The sequence below is a fragment of the Leucoraja erinacea genome, chromosome 14, assembly GCF_028641065.1.
Source record: "Leucoraja erinacea ecotype New England chromosome 14, Leri_hhj_1, whole genome shotgun sequence".
In the NCBI taxonomy this organism is placed as follows: Eukaryota; Metazoa; Chordata; class Chondrichthyes; order Rajiformes; family Rajidae; genus Leucoraja; species Leucoraja erinaceus.
This window is the reverse complement of record NC_073390.1, coordinates 53311769-53330232: the sequence shown is the minus strand read 5'-3', so window position 1 is coordinate 53330232 and position 18464 is coordinate 53311769. Positions and strand designations below refer to the sequence as shown.

Genomic DNA, 18464 nt, shown 5'->3' with positions numbered 1-18464 from the left:
TATATATATATATATATTCACATACACACATATATTTATATATATATTCACATACACACATATATTTAGATATATATATACACACATACACACATATATTTAGATATATATATATATACACATACACACATATATATATATATATATATACACATACACACATATATATATATATATATATATATACACATACACACATATATATACATATATATATATACACATACACACATATATTTATATATATATACACATACACACATATATATATATATACATATATACACATATATATTTATATATACATATACACACATATATTTATATATATACACATACACACATATATATATACATATATATATACACATACACACACATATATATATATATATATATACACATACACACATATATATACATATATATATATACACATACACACATATATTTAGATATATATATATACACACATACACACATATATTTATATATATATATACACATACACACATATATTTATATATATACATATATGTATACACACATACACACATACTCAAAAAACAGGACGAAACGGGACAGGAGGATGGAGGTCAGAGCCGATGATGGACTGGGCAGCGTTTACTACTTTTTGTAGTCTTTTCCGATCCTGGACGCTCAAATTGCCGAACCAAGCCACGATGCAACCGGTCAGCATGCTCTCTACTGTGCACCTGTAGATGTGCAAGAGAATCCTCCTTGACTAATCGAATCGCTGTAATCTTCTCAGGAAGTAGAGGCGCTGATGTGTTTTCTTTATGATTGCATCGTTATAATATCACCACACGGGGCCATATGAGTGACAAGGATGCTTGGTATAAGGATAGTATGTGAACACTATCAAATATAACACTGATGCATGTATGTCATAGAGTGATACAGTGTGGAAACAGGCCCTTCGACACAACTTGCCCACACTGGCCAACAATGTCCCAGCTACACTAGTCCCACTTGCCTGTGCTTGTTCCATAACCCTCCAAACCTGTCCTATCCATGTACCCGTCTAACTGTTTATTAAATAATGGGATAGTCCCATCCTCAACTACCTCCTCTGGCAGCTTCCATACACCCACCACCCTTTGTGTGAAAAAGTCACCCCTCGGATTCCTAGTAAATCTTTTCCCCTTCAACTTGAAGTTTTATGTCTGGTCCTCAATTCACCTACTCCGGGTAAAAGATTCTGTGCATCTACCTGATCTATTCCTCTCATGATTTTATACACCTCTATGAGATCACCCCTCATCCTCCTGCGCTCCATGGAATAGAGACCCAGCCTGCTCAACCTCTCGCCAGCCGGGGGCTTTGACTTTGACATCGGGGGTGGGGGGGGGGGGGCAGTGGGGGGATAAGTTTTTTTGGCCTTCCATCACAGTTATGTGATGGATGTTTATGTTAAATGTAATTATGTTGTGTCTGGGTCTATTTGTGTGTAATGTATGGCTGCAGAAACGGCATTTCGTTTGGACCTCAAGGGGTCCAAATGACAATTAAATTGACTCTTGACTCTTGACTCTCTTGACTCTCCCTATAGCTCACACCCTCTAGTCCTGACAACATATGTAGAGGCGCGAAGAACATCAAACGAGTTTTTGCGCTGTTCCTGTATTGTTATATTTTATATTATTCTGAATAAAGTTTATTTTTGGGAAACAAATGTTCAGCATGGATATTGCGGGCTGAAGGGCCTGTTCCTGTGTTGTTCTATACAGTATCTGTAGTTCCTTGTGCCTCCTGCCCCATCCCTTTGTCCAGGCCAAAGATTATAAAGGAGCTCCTCTATAATCTTTGGTTCAGACCATTCAGTGTCTGTAGTGAAGGTTGGCCGCCTGCAGATGGCGCAGTGGATGGGGGTCTGGACAGGTGGTACTGTGGAGCCCAGCCTGCAGGGGGCGCTGTAACTGGAGGTCTGGTCGCCCTGCACTGTGCACTCAACGCCTGCAGAGGACGCTACTCCCGGTGGGCGGCTCTCCTTGTACTGTGTCATCAGAGCCTGCAGGGGGCGATGTTCCCGGATGACTGCCCGCACCGCACTGCGCACTCCAAGCCTGCAGAGGGCGATGTTCCCGGACTGCGCACTGCGCAATGTGAGCCTGCAGAGGGCGCCGTTCTCGGAGGTCTGCCCCTCTGCAATATGGACGCCTAGGCTGCATGCGGCGCTGTTCCAGGAGGACTGCTCCCTCTGCACCGTGCACGCCGGGCCTGCAGGGGGCGCTACATTGAAGGATCGGTTCCCCCCTGCACTGCGCACACAGAGGCTGCAGGTGGCAATGTACTGGGAGGTCTGCCCCCACTGCACTGCGCGCTCCAAGCCTGCAGAGGGCGCTGTTCCCGGATAGACTGCTCCCCCTGCACCGTGTACTCTCGGCCTGCTGGAGGCGCTGCTCTGCAGGACTGTTCTACCCTGCACCGTGTACTCCAACCCTGCAGGTGGCGCTGTCCCAGGAGGCCTGCTTTCCCTGCACTGTGCCCGCCCGGCCTGCAGGGGGCGCTGCAGCGGGGGGTTGGCCGGCGAGGGGCGGAAGTCTCGCGGTCCGTGGCAGAGGCGGAAGGCGGAAGCTCCACGTCAGAGGGAGCTGGAGTTGGAGCTGGAGTTGGAGCGGCCCCGCGGCGGTGGAGAGAGGAGAGGGTCGATATGGTGCGTGTGGGGCCGGGGCCGGGGCCGGGTGGGAGCGCGGGACGTGGTCTGTGTGGAGCCGGCACCGGGCCAGGGGGAGAGGGGCAGCAGCCCAGCCCCGGCCCCGGCCCCGGGTACTTGAAGCCTCGGAGCGCAGTACCTCAGCGGCCCGGGACAGGGACAGGCCCAGGGCCGGGATCAACAGCAGCTCCTGCGGCCCAGCCCGGGGTGGCGGTGGCGGCGGCTGATGATGAGGGGCAGCAGCAGCAGCAGTCGGCCGGTCTGGGCCCCGGGCCCCGGGCCAGGGTGAATGTGGAGAGTCCCGTCAACCACCCCTATTGTGTTGTGTGACCTGTTGTGATATTAGTCAAGTCAAGAGGGTTTTATTGTCCTTATGTCCCAGTTAGAAGCTTGACATTCTCACTGTGACCTGTCCTGATATTATTGGCAAGTCAAGTTTATTCGTCACATACACATACGAGATGTGCAGTGAAATGAAAAGTGGCAAATGCTCGCGGACTGTGCAAAAAACAAACTACCAACAGATTGGAACGGAATCACATATTCACATATTACATATTTGTGGGAGGGGGGAGGGAAGAAAAAGGAAAAAAAAAACAGCAATTTAAAAAAGACACCACACAACAGTAAAAACGTTCAGTAGAGTTAGTCCCTGGTGAGATAGGCGTTTACAGTCCGAATTGCCTCTCGGAAGAAACTCCTTCTCAACCTCTCCGTTCTCACCGTATGGCAACAGTGGCGTCTGCCTGACCGTAGCAGCTGGAACAGCCCGTTGCTGGGGTGGAAGGGGTCTCCCATGATCTTGTTGGCTCTGGAGTTGCACGTTCTGATGTATAGTTCCTATTGGGATATCTTATTGTGCATTGAAGGGACTTCTGTAGAATAGTAAACAGTTGGAAGCCCATCGGAGATCCCCATCTGTTTGCCTGTCCCTTTCAAGGCCATACAGAGCAACTGTGGGCATGACATATAAAGAGACAAACCATGGGTCAGCATATACAAGTTGAGCCGAAGGGCCATCCTTGTTGTATTTACTATGTCCTGTGAATATTCAGCTGCGAGTTATGCGTTGGCATTTGCAGCAGTTAAAGTTTTTTGTGGTAACTTTATGGACCTTGCTATTTCTGGAATGATCGGCATTAACCAAATCCCAAATGCGTGTGGGTTTGTAGGTTAATCGGCCACTGTAAATATATGCAGCCAAATTCTTCTCAATCTCCATCTACTAGTTTGCAGATGACACCACTGCCGCCAGGATGAGTACAGATAGAGAACTTAGAATCAGTTTCCCTCTGCTAACACTCTTCCCTGCCTGGCGGAACTTGTCCTCGCTCTCAACAAATTCTCTTTTGATTCCTCTCACTTTCTTCAAGTTTATGGTATAGCTATGGGCAGTAAATGGACTTCACCTTTGTTTGCTTTTACAACTGTGACTGTCAGCCAGGGGATCCACCTAGGTTAATTACGTTGAAGCACTTGCAGGAGATGCACCAGGTGTAAAAGTAAAAATAATGAGGCATTGGTTGGTGGGAGGCATTGGTTGGCTGGCTAGGAGAGGACTGCTCATCTTCATAGCTTACTTATGAGTAAAACTGCATCAAGATGAATGGCCAACACAGGGTTTCAGCCCCTGATTATACTACATCAACTCTCTGGTCAGAGCTAGCACGCTTGCTGGGGACGGAAGAGAGTGGCAGGACATCATGAAGCAGATGGCACCACTCAACCTCGAGTTGGAGTGAATGTGATAGATAGATAGGAGGTTGTGCAATGTTTCGGGCCAAAACCCTTCTTCAGACTGAAGAAGGGTTTCGGCCCGAAATGTTGCCCATTTCCTTCGCTCCATAGATGCTGCTGCACCCGCTGAGTTTCTCCAGCATTTCTGTCTACCTTAGATAGATAGGTAGATTGGCTGGTAGAGCTGCAATGGATAACATACATATATCAAACATGAAAGCACAACATGCAATGGGCAGCTAAGCGATATTATAACCAACAGATTAAATTGATGCTGGTCTGAAGAAGGGTTTCGGCCCGAAACGTTGCCTATTTCCCGCTCCATAGATGCTGCTGCACCCGCTGAGTTTCTCCAGCAATTTTGTGTACCTTCGATTTTCCAGCATCTGCAGTTCCTACTTGAACAGATTAAATTGATGCTCAGTGCAACCATACCGCAGGGGAAGCGGCCCCGAGAATGTCCTTATTGTCAACTGTGGTCCATCTAGTCCACGCTGACCGTTGATCACCAGTTCTATGTTATCCCACTTTCTCATCCACTCCATACACACTCGGGGCAATTTTGCAGAGGTCAATCAACCTCTAAACCTACACGTCTTTAGCATGTTGAAGGAAACTGGAGCACGCGGAGAAACCCCACACATGCAAACTTCACACAGACGGCACCCGAGGTCAGGAACCAACCCCGGCAAGGTTGCAGCTCTACCAGCTGCACCCCCACCCAACATAAACGCTGTCAGACTGGAGGTTATAAATTAACCAGTTCAGTGCCACCTCCACCCACCCCCATAAAATATACTTGGCTCATGGCCATTAGTGAAACATTTTTTTCTGGCTGTGAACAGGTTAAGGTTCACGGATGAAAATAATGTGCAGTTGCAAAAGTTAAAAAAAATCTGTAAACATCATTAGTTGAGTAAAAGCCAATTATCTTACATCCAAATTGACGTCAATTTGGGAAGAACCGTTGCTAAAAAAAATTGTTGCACTTTTCCCTTTATAAATACGTACAAAAAGTCTTTGTCGTGTAATGAGTTTTGTTAATAATGTGATGAGTTCAACATTTTGGAAAATACAATGTTCTTGACTGAGGCTGTAATTATTTTCATTGTGGTGTACCTGATTATTGGATTCAAAAAACAAGTGAGTTATGTCTGTGTTCTTCATAAACTCATTTAATTCTCTGTTTTTATAGCCTTTAAGACTAGACATCAAGCGTAAGCTGACCGCTCGATCTGACAGAGTGAAAAGTGTGGACTTGCATCCAACCGAGCCATGGATGTTGGCCAGTCTATACAATGGCAGCGTCTGTGTATGGAACCACGAGTCACAGGTACGGACTTTTTCCCCTCTTCCAGCTGAATGCCTTCATTGTTTTAGTGTTAAATATTTAATAATGTCTCTTGTGCAACCCCAGCTCATTGGGAATCTGTCTCCTGATATTGTTTTGTTTACATGTTTCATAGTAGCATGTGGTAGCAAGAACATTTGCCTTTTTGAATTTTCAGGTGCAATAATGACAAAAATGATCAGTTTTCATAGTTCCAAGTTTGAAAGCAACATCAAGATTTCTACACGTATATAATTTAATTCAGAAATCACATTTTTATCTCTTATAAGGCTCCTGAATGATCCTTCCCTAAGCTAGGGGACAGTCCGATTCGCCTCTGCTTCATTGTGGACATTGGACCTTGGCTCTGTAATCACTATGCCTAGAACTATATTCTTCACCCTTTCTTTCACTTCGCCCTATCTATTGTACATGAGTTTGGCTTGATTGTATCCACATACAGTGTTTGATTGCTTACCATGCAAAACAAAGTTTTTCTCTACCTCGACACCCGTGATAGTAATAAACCTCAACTTAAGTTGCTCTTAGTAATTTGTTGTTCCTCCATAGGCTTCCCTGATTCACAGCTTTCTGAAAATCAATAAATTGCTTAATAATTCGGAATCATTCTCACTCTAAATGTTCTAAAAATATTTTTTTGGCACAGAATGTTTCAAAAAAAGTATGGAACCATAATGACGATATCACTCATTCAGAGCTGAAGAAAGATTTTATCTATATAAGGTTATCACCGGCATTACAAATACATCACTTATTTTTAAAGTTCCAGCTATTTCAACTTAATTTTTTGTTTATTTATCCAATCTTCCTCACAACTTGTAAGGTGTTTAATTTAATTGATTACAAATTATTATACTTTTTTTCTGGTGTTATGCCTGTGAGTACGCTTTAGTCAGATTAACAGTTTAGTCATCAGGATGAGAGCATTGTTAGATGCAAGTCATCTTTGAATTAATTTCTCATCTGATCATGCTACAGAGATCGAATAGCTTCTTGATGTTAGTATCACTTTCTTTGACTTCTTCACCAAAAAAATCTCAGGTTGCTGAAAAATGCTGCCCTATGTCTCGGGGAGATATTTTACATGCAACTTATTGTTTATTTCAGTTTCAGTGTTGTAATACTAGTGAATAGTAGCACCAACCCGAAATGCCACCTATCTATGTTCTCCAGAGATGCTGCCAGATCTGCTGAGTTACTCCAGCACTCCCAACATCCGCGTTTCTTTGTGTCTAGGGCACTTTGTTGTGCTCTTTGTGACGGTTAAATTAAATAGATTATAAATCATTACTCCAAGAGCAAATTCAGATTCAATCATATGCTCAGCGAGAAACAGAACCACAAAATTGCCCATATAATGGCACAGCGGTAGAGTTGCTGCCGCTTCGAGCTTGGGGTCGATCCTGATTACAGACGCTGTCTTTACGGAGTTTGCACTTTCTCCTTGTGTCTACGTGAGTTTTCTCCTGGTGCTCTGGTTTCCTCCCACATTCCAAACACGTGCGGGTTTGTAGGTTAATTGGCTTCTGTAAATTGTCCGTAGAGTGTAAGATAGAACTATTGCAAACAAGTAATCGATGGTCGGCCTGGCCATGGTGGGCTGAAGGGCCTGTTTCCACACTGTATCTCAAAACTAAACTAAATATCTTAGCTTTAACATTGATACATGATGGGACAACCATTATATGCAGCCTTATACTGTAGTGGATGCTCTTTGAATATGATACTGGTATGTCAGACTTGTTACTTTTCTCTGATATGAAATCCATGTTGTCATAGGTTGCTGAATGTGACAAAAATATTTTAATTCCCAAGAGAAAAAAGAAATGATTTTTTTTTCTTGAATATTCCTAGATAAATAATTCCATCATGAATCAGCATATTTAATTATCTCCAGGTGTACAGTGTGGTGTAGAGTTTGTCTCGTGTAAGTAAAGGAATACATATCAATGAAAGTGGGCCAGATTTACATTTTTGTGCTATGTGTGTGTGTTTTTCCAGACTCTGGTGAAGACATTCGAGGTGTGTGATCTGCCCGTAAGGGCTTCCAAATTTGTGGCCCGTAAGAACTGGGTTATTACCGGAGCTGTAAGTATTTGGTTGTGAATATCATGTCCAGCTATGTAAACCTTGTTTAAAAAAAAAACTATGAATAGATCCTCAGGCTATGGTCTTTCTTGAGCTAAATTAACACAATCAGGCAGTGATGAGAAATATTCTTCAAAGTTCACACCAAAGTCATTTTTTAAACATTTGCAGATTAACTTGGCAATGATTTTGTTGTAAAAGTTGAGATCTTATTACTCACTGCAATTTTTGTGATAATTTGTGTAATGCAGTGTGAAAATTATCACTGTGGTGTCTGCCCCTCCACATGCTTGCAAAAGCAAAGACGATAGACTAACTTAAACATAACGCATCCAGTATATCCAGGTCTCTCCGTTGCCGAACCAGCAGGGCGAGGAACAGCTTCTTTCCGGCGGCTGTCCCTCTACTCAACAACGTACCTCGGTGACTGCCAATCACCACCCCCCCCCCCCCCCGGACACTTATTATTATTTATTCAAATTGTTTGCTATGTCACTCTTCAAGGGAGATGCTAAATGCATTTCGTTGTCTCTGTACTGTACACTGACATTGAATCTGAATCTGAATATTGCATTTGTTTCCATGCTCAAACATCATCCAACCTGTCCATAAACTTGCAAATTTAAAATTTCAGCAGAGTTTAAGCATTAATAAGCCCTAACTTTAAGAAGCTTGTAATTGATTTTGCATCATATTTGTTCTCTTGTAACTTTAGGATGACATGCAAATCCGAGTTTTCAATTACAACACGTTGGAGCGGGTTCACGTGTTTGAAGCTCATTCGGATTACATCCGTTGCATTGCTGTCCACCCAACTCAGCCTTATATCTTGACCAGCAGTGGTGAGTGTCCATTATATCAGACTAACACTGGGGAATAGAAACATTTCTGAACCATTCTTCTTGCAGTGATTGTGAAAATGTAGCTAGACCTATGGAAATGGTTTCAAAAGATTGAATAATATATTCCTCCCTAGATGACATGCTGATCAAGCTGTGGGACTGGGAGAAGAAATGGACATGCAGCCAAGTTTTTGAAGGGCACACCCATTACGTCATGCAGATTGTCATCAACCCAAAGGATAACAACCAGTTTGCAAGCGCATCTTTAGACAGAACCATTAAGGTACGCAAGCAAGGTTAAATAGTAGTGCAAAGCTATATGGGATGAAGAGATGAGAAACCGGTCATATTATAGTTAACATCTTGAAGAATAAAAGTAGACACTAAAATGTTTCAAACAGGTATATTTATCTTTGAACCTAAAAAATGGTGAACTCATCTCTAACCTCTGGCCACCAATCTGCGTGTCAAAACCCCACATCTCACCTGTGTTGAGCTTTTCCGGCTTTCGTCTCCCCCACCCCCACCCTCACTATCAGTCTGAATAAGGCTCTCGCCCCGAAATGTCTCCAAAGATGCTGCCTGACCTCCAGCACTTTGTGTCCTTCTGAGTATTAACCTGCACTGGCAGTTCTTTATTTCTAAATGGGGATAATCATACTCCATTCACAAAGCGTTGCATATTTTTATTCAGAAATAATTGTATTCTAGTTTATAGTAGTTTTCCCACATTCAATATGTTGTGTGCTTGTAACAACCCAGGTGTGGCAGCTTGGCTCATCCTCACCTAATTTCACCTTGGAGGGCCATGAGAAAGGAGTCAACTGCATTGACTACTACAGCGGTGGAGACAAGCCCTACTTGATTTCCGGAGCTGACGACCGCCTAGTTAAAATCTGGGACTATCAGGTAAATATAATTAGTTTGCTGTTTGTTTTATTGTGGTAAAATATTATATCTAATAACTACAGTTTAATTCTGATAATTACATTTGAAAAGTGAACTGCTTTTCGGAGCAAGACAGCAAAGGGGCTAGTGGAGTCAAGGGATATGGGGAGAAGGCAGGCACGGGTTATTGATAGGGGATGATCAGCCATGATCACATTGAATGACGGTGCTTGCTCGAAGGGCCGAATGGCCTCCTCCGGCACCTATTTTTTATGTTTCTATGTTTCTAAAACCTCTACTGAATTGCCCATTAACTGATTAAAGCACTGAAATTACAGCAAATATTCTTTCACAGCTAAGTAAAGCAAAATAAATCAAATGGTATTCTAAATGTTGCAAGGAAAACTGCACATTCCGCCCCTGTGCAGTGAACCTGGTCGTCTTTATTGGACACATTGATGCCTGATGCACTGTTTCAGCTAACCTGTTTTTTAATCCTGAAATCAATTGTCTTTGTATGTTTTAACTGAAGTATTCCTGTTACTCACAGAATAAGACCTGTGTTCAGACACTGGAAGGCCATGCACAGAATGTGTCTTGTGTCAGCTTCCACCCAGAGCTTCCAATTATCATAACTGGATCCGAGGATGGTAAGTATAATTTTTGTAACGGTAATTAATGCTTTTACTGAAACACACTATCCCAGTTTTGTTTTGAATCACTTTGGCTCTAAATCAGATTTATAAAACAAATTGTCCTTGTGTGTTCATCGGCTCTGGCCTCCCTTGCATCGAGGGGATCTATCGCAGTCGCTGCCTCAAAAAGGCTGGCAGTATCATCAAGGACCCACACCATCCTGGCCACACCCTCTTCTCATTGCTATCTTCAGGTAGAAGGTGCAGGTACAGGAGCCTGAAGACTGCAACAACCAGGTTCAGGAATAGCTACTTCCCATATAACCATATAACAATTACAGCACGGAAACAGGCCATCTCGGCCCGAGAAGTCCGTGCCGAACAACTTTTTTTCCCTTAGTCCCACCTGCCTGCACTCATACCATAACCCTCCATTCCCTTCTCATCCATATGCCTATCCAATTTATTTTTAAATGATACCAATGAACCTGCCTCCACCACTTCCACTGGAAGCTCATTCCACACCGCTACCACTCTCTGAATAAAGAAGCTCCCCCTCATATTACCCCTAAACTTCTGTCCCTTAATTCTGAAGTCATGTCCTCTCGTTTGAATCTTCCCTATTCTCAAAGGGAAAAGCTTGTCCACATCAACTCTGTCTATCCCTCTCATCATTTTAAAGAACTCTATCAAGTCCCCCCTTAACCTTCTGCGCTCCAGAGAATAAAGACCTAACTTATTCAACCTATCTCTGTAACTTAGTTGTTGAAACCCAGGCAACATTCTAGTAAATCTCCTCTGTACTCTCTCTATTTTGTTGACATCCTTCCTATAATTGGGCGACCAAAATTGTACACCATACTCCAGAATTGGCCAATTGCCTTGAACAATTTTAACATTACATCCCAGCTTCTATACTCATTATAACATTGCATATAACTCTATATTATATCTATACTCATATAACATTACATCCCAGCTTCAGCTTCCCCACAGCCATCAGGCTATTAAACTTGGCTCGGACAAAACTCTGCACATTAATAGCCCATTATCTGTTATTTGCACTTCATCAGTTTATTTATTCATGTGTGTATATATTTATACAGTGGTATATGGACACACTGATCTGTTTTGTAGTCAATGCCTACTATGTTCTGTTGTGCTGAAGCAAAGCAAGAATTTCATTGTCCTATCAGGGACACATGACAATAAACTCACGTGAACTTGAACTTAGAACTCCTTCCATGAGGGCTGGAAGGAGATTGTCCCATGCCTGTAAATTGAACATAATTCACATCAACACAATTTTAATTCTCCCTATTGACACAAAAATCCCAATATTTCCCCATCTTCCTCCGCAGGGAGGGGAAATCAAGTTTAAAAGGACGGAATGAATTCCAATTTAATAGAGAGGAGAGAAGTAATAGTTTTAGAATCACATTTAATTTTCAAAATCTAAGTCTTGGAAGAACTGACTGGGAAAAACCAAAGATCTCCAGCCTGAAAGAGTAATTGCACAGTTCTATTTAATTTGTAAAGGTACTGTCCGCATCTGGCATTCAAGTACTTATCGACTGGAGAGTACACTGAATTATGGGATGGAACGAGTCTGGTGTGTGGCAAGTCTGAGGGGCTCCAATAATGTGGCTCTGGGTTACGATGAAGGAAGCATCATCATTAAGGTATGTAAACTAATATATTCCTGTTTGACTGCAAAGTGGTAGTGTGGGTACACAAAAATGCTGGAGAAACTCAGCAGGTGCAGCAGCATCTATGGACGAAGGAAATAGGCGACATTTCGGGCCGAAACCCAAGGGTTTCGGCCCGAAACGTCGCCTATTTCCTTCGTCCATAGATGCTGCTGCACCTGCTGAGTTTCTCCAGCATTTTGGTGTACCTTCGATTTTCCAGCATCTGCAGTTCCTTCTTAAACAAAGTGGAAGTGTGGCTCTTTTACTCGTATAATAGTAATTTGAATGATTTGATGATGCTTCTGCTATTTTAGTGGATCTAATAGTGTGAGATTGTCAAGTCTGCTTGATAAATAATCACCAGGACATAAATGATTGTACTTTTATGATTAATTGTAAAATATGGAGAGAGGTTTATTTCTGAACTTTTTTTAAACGGATAATATAAAGGAACACTAATCGTAAAGAGGAAGTATTTGTTTCCCTCAGAATTATACCCACAATCTGTTTGATACCTGTTGGGTTCTCAATTATAGTATCATAGGTGATGGATCGTCAACTTTCCATTTGAGAGCATATTTGTTTCAGCAGACATTTCACTTGTGTACAATTTAATAATTATATGAATAATTATAAAGTTATGGTGAATCAGTGCTCATCAAAATGATGAATGTTGTTGCAAATGTAGCATCTTTTACTTCTGGCTTCCAGATGTATACGCAAAGTATTCTCAGTCAAATATCAGTGATATATGAAATATGAAATTTCATATGAAATATGAAAATTGCTATTGCCTTCATCAGATTATTCTACATTGTGGGTAGTTAACTTGACAATGCGCTATTTATGTGTAATGAGGCTATTGAATCTTATTTTCTGAGCCCCTTCCAACTAATAAAAAACTTGATTTTAGTTCTTACTAGGTCTAGATTTGAACTTAGACACAAGTTGAAAGAGGCCCATGCTAACTCATTGCTCCTCAAATCATTCTTCAACCAAAAGCAAATGTCTTAATTTGTAATATTTTTATTTTAATTGAAGAACTTTTTAAACCATTTATTGCCTGCATTGCTCTTTCTTCGTTTTCAAAAGTAAAGAAAGATGCTGGTATTGAATAACATTTTCACGGTGGTTTCAGCTTGGCCGAGAGGAACCAGCAATGTCTATGGATGCCAGTGGTAAAATTATCTGGGCCAAGCATTCTGAAGTTCAGCAGGCCAACCTCAAAGCAATGGGCGATGCTGAGATAAAAGATGGTGAAAGACTACCTTTGGCTGTGAAAGACATGGGAAGCTGTGAGATCTATCCACAATCAATTCAACACAACCCCAATGGAAGGTATGGCTTCAATATCTCCCAGTTTAATCAAAGCTTAGATAGACATGAAGTGTGGGTGTAACTCAGTGGGTTAGGCAGCTTCTCTGGGGGGAAAAGGATGGATTACGTTTTGGGTCAGGATGCTTCTTCAGACTGAAAGAACTGAAAGACTTAAGGGCCTGTCCCACGAGCATGCGACTCCATGCGGCAAGCGCGACCTAACGTGGTCACTTGAGCCGTACGGCTCGCGGGGCCGGTCCCACTTCGATCGCCGGAGCCGTATGGAGTTGTGCGGAGCTGGTCCCGACATCGCGCGAGGCTCCGAAAAACTGATTGTGTTCAAAAATTCCGCGCGGCAACGTCCTGCCGGCCCGCAGCCGCCTCGACGCCGAACTTCCTGCGGACTTCGCTCGAACTTCATGTCAATCACTCGGCCTCCGCACGGCCCCCGCTTCTGGTTTGGTCGCGCTTGCCGCATGCAGTCACATACTGGTGGGACAGGCCCTTGAGTCTGATGAAGGGTTCCACTTCCTGACCCACTGAGTTATTCCAGCATTTTGTGTCTATCTTTGGTATAAACCAGCATCTGCAGTTCCTATCTACACATTTAAACAAATCTTAACTCCATAGAGTAAAATTGACTTGGACAATTGAATATTTATTTTGGAGTAAGACAAAAATCGGTACCAATCACAAACACATTTATCTGTTAGATGAATAAAAAATATTTAAAATTATCCTAATTTGTTTATGATTCAAGTAAATTGGATTTTCTTACTCGTTGCACTGTTATCTTAAACATGATAGGCTACTTTTTTTTAGTGTACCATTCGCAGTGACCATGTCATATAAAGTGGTTATAATTTTCAGGCAATCATATGATTAATATTGTTAAGGACATTTGGTAACTCTTTCCATCATCACACCAGCAAAGGTAAATAACAAAACCGCAAGAGAAAATAAGCCATTGTTGCTCTTTCATATTAAGGGATTTAATATTCTTAATATTGCCGTTTGTTGCCTTACTTCAGTGCTAACTGATTGTACAGATGTTATAAAGAATATTTTGAGCTGTTGGCTATCATTCCAAGAATTCCTTACTTTGAGTTGATATTTTATGTGTTGAGTATTTGAACCATCAGTTTTATTAATGCAACATTTGTGTTCATAAATTAATTTCCATGTTGGTATTTAGATTTGTTGTGGTCTGTGGTGATGGTGAATACATTATCTACACTGCGATGGCTTTGCGAAATAAGAGCTTTGGATCTGCACAGGAGTTTGTATGGGCGCACGATTCCTCTGAGTAAGTAAAATTCAAGATACAAGGTGATCTCAATCTCTGATCCACAAATAAATGACTAACGGATGTGTTTCCCTTTTCAGATATTCAATTAGGGAAAGCAACAGTGTGGTAAAGATCTTCAAGAATTTCAAAGAAAAGAAATCATTTAAGCCTGACTTTGGAGCAGAAGGTAACTAATTGTAGGATATATTACACTTGCATGTCTTTAAGGAAACTTTTAAACAAAATTAATAGAACTGTGGCTCTTTGAAAACTGTCTATTCATCATTTAGAGTCATACAGTGTGGAAACCGGGCCTTTGGCCCAACTTGCCCACCAACATGCCCCGCTGACATTAGTCCCACCCGCCTACGTTATCCCTGCCATATCCCATTAAACCTAAGCTATCCACGTACCTGCCCAAATGTTGTTTAAACATTGTGATAGCTATGCTCATCGAGTTATGAGCAGTTAATGGAACTTTACCCTGTTCCCCCCCCCCCCGAATAAAAACAAATATACATCTATGTAACATATTGAGATAGATGTTTTCTCCAAATATATTTGCTCATAATGTACTTAGTGACTCTGCGCTCAGAGTGATATAATGGGAAGGTGAGTATAGTTTATGTTGGTTAAGGGAGAGGACTGGAAACTAGACATCTTTGGAGCATATGCTGGGATCCAAAAATTGTAAATAGAAAATATTACCATGTCAGCCGTGACTTTCTTTTGTCCATTTTTTCAGTGATTGCATAAACACATTAAAAAAAATAAGATGTAACATTCTTACTTGAATCTGATAATTTCATGGTTTTCTTATGCACACACAGGCATCTATGGCGGGTTCCTCCTCGGAGTGCGGTCAATAAGTGGCCTGGCATTTTATGACTGGGACAGCACTGAACTCGTACGCAGAATAGAAATACAGCCCAAATTTGTAAGTGCCATATTCTAACAATTGGGACCTATTATTCGTGATCAACATGAGAATGTTCCAAGTTAATTGTCCTGCCCAGCTCCATTGACTAAATATCCTTTTTTGGAATTGTAACGGAATATATTTCCTTTGGAGCAACCTACTTGGGTTTATCCTGAGCAAATGATACAGGATGGTTATATGATCCTTTGAATGGTGTAGTTTGAGAGCAATTGCAATGGTGGTTTGTTGCGGAGGGTGTCTGAGATTGTCTGCCTTGTGCATGCTTGTACTGTTGCAGCTTGGTGACCACAATTATTTATCATGATCCTGATGGGAGCCTGAATGAAACACACAGAACATAGATCAGTACAGCACATAAACGGGCCCTTTGTCCAACAATGTATGTGCCGAACATGATGCCAAGTTAAACTGATCTCATCTGCCTGTATCTGATCCGTATCCCTCTATTACATGCACTGCCATATGCCTACCTAAAAGCTTTATATCTTACTATCTAAATGGTGTCGTGTTGGGAAAAGGCGAAGTACAGCGGGATCTGGGGGCCCTTGTACATCAGTCTATGAAAGTAAGCATGCAGGTATAGCAGGCAGTGAAGAAAGCAAATGGCATGTTGGCCTTTATAACAAGAGGAATCGAATATAGGAGCAAAGAGGTCCTTCTGCAGTTGTACAGAGCCCTAGTGAGACCACACCTAGAGTATTGTGTGCAGTTTTGGTCCCCTAATTTGAGGAAGGACATTCTTGCTATTGAGGGAGTGCAGCGTGTGTTTACAAGTTTAATTCCTGGGATGGCGGGACTGTCATTTGCTGAGAGAATGGAGCAGCTGGGCTTGTACACTCTGGAGTGTAGAATGCTGAGAGGAGATCTCATTGAAACATATAAGATTGTTAAGGGCTTGGACACACTAGAGGCAGGAAACATGTTCCCGATGTTGGGGGAGTCTAGAACCAGGAGCCACAGTTTGAGAATAAGGAGTAAGACATTTAGAACGGAGACGAGGAAACACTTTTTCTCACAGAGAGTAGTGAGTCTGAGAAAATGGAGCAGCTGGGCTTGTACACTTTGGAGTTTAGAAGGATGAGAGGGTATCTCATTGAAACATAACATTGTTAAGGGCTTGGACACACTAGAGGCAGGAAACATGTTCCCGATGTTGGGGGAGTCTAGAACCAGGAGCCACAGTTTGAGAATAAGGAGTAAGACATTTAGAACGGAGACGAGGAAACAGTTTTTCTCACAGTTTTTGCAGCAGCGAGCTACCACCGCTCTCCCTGCTCCGAAGCTGGCCAGCCCCATGATGGTGAGTAGTCCGCAGGCTCCACGACTGGAGCCCCCAGGTCATTCCGGTTGGAGGCTGCTCCACGGTACTAGGCCCCAACGACAACGGAGACCCGACAGGATAAAGGTCGGGTCTCCCGTGCAGGGAAGAGATTTAAAAGTTCCCCCGTCCCCCCCCAAATATAAGAAGCTTCCACCGCCGGCCTGCGGCCTACTTCTACCGCGGGCCCGGCGTGGACTTACCATCAGGAGGGGGGTCCCTCGCCAGGGACCCCTGGAGGGGAGCTTCGACTGCCGGCCCTGCGATGCGGCAGGGACTTTAAATCTTCGACCACCTGCCTGCGGCCTACACCAACCTGAAGCCGCAGTCTCCGGTGGGGAAGAGCCGATTCTGGGCTTTACCGTGTCTGCACATCTGGACGCCCGCAGCAACGGCTGTGGAGGGTTGAGGTCCCGACCACGGGGGGAAATGGAGGAGGACTGGCCAAACTTTGTGCCTTCCACCACAGTGATAAATGCTGTGGTGGATGTTTGTGTTCAATTTTTTGTGTGTTTTTGTGTGTTCTTTATCATTGTACCGCTGCTGGCAAATTCATTTCACTTGCACTTTATGTGCAATGTAATGAATAAAACTGATTGTATTGATTGATTGATTGTATACATAGCCAAAAACAATACAAAAAGAACACAACAAACTACATTCAACTGGCCAAAAAATAAAAAAAAACAGACAGGCTGCAGGGGCCGCTGCAACGTCGGTGACGACACCTACTGTGCTGTAAGCTGCCCAAGCACAATATGAGATGCTGTTCCTCCAATTTGTGCTTCGTCTCACTCTGACAATGGACGAGACCTGGGACAGAGAGGTCTGTGTGGGAATGGGAAGGAGAATTAAAGTGTTTGGCAACAGGGAGATCAGGTAGGTTCAGGAGGACTGCAGAGCGTAGGTGTTCAGTAGACTGGGCGATCACTTCGCTGAACTTGGCTAATTAGCCTGCTGTTGTGGCATCTTGGTCAAGACTGATTGTGTTTTTACTATGTACATATTCATCCATTTCTCTCGAAAGATCACTGGATAGCTATCACAGGTAGAAATTCAGGACAGGTTTTCACTTCCATTGCATAGGCATAAAAAGTATTCAAACTGGTACTTGTGGTTTATATAATGATATCATTTTACAGTGATGTTAATAAACTTGACACCAATTAACAAAATGTTATACCTTTTTCTTTCAGATATTCTGGTCCGATTCCGGTGAATTGGTTTGCATTGCCACAGAAGATTCCTTTTTCATTTTGAAATACCTTTCTGAAAAGGTGGCTTCAGCACAGGAAACACACGAGGGGGTTACAGAGGACGGCATTGAAGATGCATTTGAGGTAAGTTGGCAGCACTAATAGCCCTGTCCCACTGTACGAGTTCATTCAAGAGCTCTCCCAAGTTTAAAAAAAAAAATCAAACTCGTGGAAGCACGTAGAATGTACGTCGGAGCTCGGGGACGTCTCTTAGCGGCTCGTAACGCTAACGGCAGGTACTCGGGAAACGCGGCAAGCTTGGGAAGACTCGTGAAGATTTTTCAACATGTTGGAAAATGTCCACCAGAGCCCCGAGTACCTACGAGCGACCATTACCGTAAATCTCCGAGTTCAAATCATGGCAAACCCGGGAGAACTCTTGAATTAACTCGTACAGTGGGACAGGACTTTTAGTGTAACAGGTTCACAATATTTG

The 18464-nt window shown here is 42.8% G+C and overlaps 1 protein-coding gene across 1 annotated transcript in view; it reads left to right on the top strand.

The window, feature by feature from the left end:
* Positions 1 to 2552: 2552 nt before the first annotated feature.
* The window catches only part of copb2 (COPI coat complex subunit beta 2), a 29429-nt gene continuing 13517 nt past the window's right edge, over positions 2553 to 18464 (top strand). The window contains exons 1-13 of the mRNA XM_055646424.1: positions 2553 to 2677; positions 5610 to 5747; positions 7767 to 7853; positions 8569 to 8695; positions 8830 to 8978; positions 9458 to 9604; positions 10134 to 10233; positions 11758 to 11900; positions 13048 to 13247; positions 14422 to 14532; positions 14613 to 14701; positions 15345 to 15451; positions 17969 to 18112. Coding sequence (XP_055502399.1) covers positions 2675 to 2677; positions 5610 to 5747; positions 7767 to 7853; positions 8569 to 8695; positions 8830 to 8978; positions 9458 to 9604; positions 10134 to 10233; positions 11758 to 11900; positions 13048 to 13247; positions 14422 to 14532; positions 14613 to 14701; positions 15345 to 15451; positions 17969 to 18112 — 1545 coding nt within the window. The 5' untranslated portion in view covers positions 2553 to 2674. The remainder of the gene's footprint in view (positions 2678 to 5609; positions 5748 to 7766; positions 7854 to 8568; positions 8696 to 8829; positions 8979 to 9457; positions 9605 to 10133; positions 10234 to 11757; positions 11901 to 13047; positions 13248 to 14421; positions 14533 to 14612; positions 14702 to 15344; positions 15452 to 17968; positions 18113 to 18464) is intronic.